Below are 1,729 nucleotides of genomic sequence, written 5' to 3'. Positions count from 1 at the left end.
CGACGAGATTAATGAAGTTGTTCGATTCTGGTGAAAACGAAAACTCGTCAGTTTCGTCGTCATTGATGAAAACGAAAGAAGAGTTTGACTCACTCGGGACGTTCTTCACGAATCGAGGGTCGATGTATGTGATGTTGATGGACCATGGGGTGACGGTGTAAACCCAAGGAACGAAAGTACCAGGTCGATCAACTTTGAAGAGGAGGGTGAGAATGTCGGCGCGAAGGTGAGTGAGGGTAGAGAGACGTTCACTTCGATTTGGAGCGGCGACGACTGTTTCGTAGAACGTTCGAACGGTGTCGCAGACTTTCTTGACTCGTTCTTCGTTCAACTCGAACTCGATCCATTCGCCGTCTCGTCCGTGAGAACCTTTCTCCGTTTCGGCGATGTCGAAGAAGGCGCAGGAGGCGAGTGCTTCGGAGAACGGTCGATTCGGGTAAGACGTTCGAATCGCGGCAACTCGTTCGGCGGGAAGAAGTCCGTGAAGGCCGTTGATCCTACGTCCTGAGAAGCGACGACTCGAGTCGTTCGTGGGATCCGGAGCCGGAGAGGAAGAAGTCGAAGATTTGAAGGAATCGGAAGAACTTTGAGGAGTAGAAGCTTCGTCGTCGGGGGAAAGTTCGGAGGAGCGGAGATGCGCGAAATCTTCAGAACGTTCACCTCGAGTCGACTTGGTGACATCTTTCGATCGTCGAGTCCTTTGATCGAGGCGTTTCATGTGATCCCAGGCGTAACGAGAGGGAGCGAAACGAGAGAGGTTTTCAACGTTCTTGTCGAGGTCATCGTCATCGTCGTCGTTGTCGGAAGCGAAGTAGACTTCTCCATCGTCAGCAGCCGCGAATTCGGGTTCGCCGTTCATGATTTCATCTTCTCGATGTTCTCGATCCCGATCGTCGGAGGCTGCTTTCAACCGTCCCATCTGCTCAAGCTCGTTCGCTTGGAGATTTCGGAGGGCGTGGAGAAGAGGAGGATTCGGATCGGGATAATTCCCTTCGCCAGGACAAGAGTAGAAATAAGCAGTGTTGTGGGTGAAGTGGAAGGATTTCGCGTTGAACTTCTGTGAACGAGCGACGATTGATCAGCAATCGCACAACGATGAGAGAGCGAGAGAGACACTTGAACGAACATGCGATATCGTACCGGCAAGAGCGAGAGTCATGAATTTGAAACCCTTTACCGATTTCTTCAACTCGGCTGTCCCAGCGAAACTCTTCAAGTACTCCTTGATCGGTCTTGACGAGTCGACATGTTGGGGGAAGACTTCTCCCATTGTGGGAGGAGCAGGCGCGGCAGGACCACGGCGCTTGGCTGTTCGCGCTGGCATTACTCGAGGGGGTTCCAAAACTCCTGATTCGACGATTGCTTGACCGAGGAAGAGACTGAAGGAGTGAGGTAAGAGCCAAGCGAGGTGTTGAAGAACGTTGAGGAATCCGTTCGCGGCGTCGTTGATGTCGTTTTGAGCGAGGCGAAGAATCTCGGTCTCGTTGAGTTTCGGTTTTGTACAAATCGTTTCGAACGCTTCTTTCGCAAGATGCGACAGCTTGATGCGATGACGTTGTTGAGACGGAGTTTCAAGAAGGCGGGGTGATCCGTCGGGCGCAGGTCGAACGAGATTTCGATCTTCCCAGTCGGGGGTCGAGAACGAAACGATGTATTCAGTCGCTTCTTCGACGAGAAGTTTCGGTAAACTGTCGTCCTTCGCGAGTCTTTTCCAGAGAAGGATTGTCGT

At 52.2% G+C, this 1,729-nt stretch overlaps 1 protein-coding gene across 1 annotated transcript; it reads right to left on the bottom strand.

Moving 5' to 3' along the window:
• Nucleotides 1-8: 8 nt before the first annotated feature.
• Nucleotides 9-1,729, bottom strand: JCM6883_004815 (uncharacterized protein; the record flags this gene model as incomplete). The annotated part of the gene is made up of 3 exons (XM_076635728.1): nt 9-27; nt 90-1,057; nt 1,127-1,729. Coding segments are annotated over 3 exons (1,590 nt in total), but the record flags the coding sequence as incomplete, so codon positions are not given.

The sequence above is a fragment of the Sporobolomyces salmoneus genome (assembly GCF_050403485.1).
Source record: "Sporobolomyces salmoneus JCM6883 DNA, S_salmoneus_JCM6883_v1_ctg185, whole genome shotgun sequence".
NCBI classification, from domain to species: Eukaryota; Fungi; Basidiomycota; class Microbotryomycetes; order Sporidiobolales; family Sporidiobolaceae; genus Sporobolomyces; species Sporobolomyces salmoneus.
Note: the sequence above shows the minus strand (reverse complement) of the source record. Positions and strands in the feature narration are given on the sequence as shown.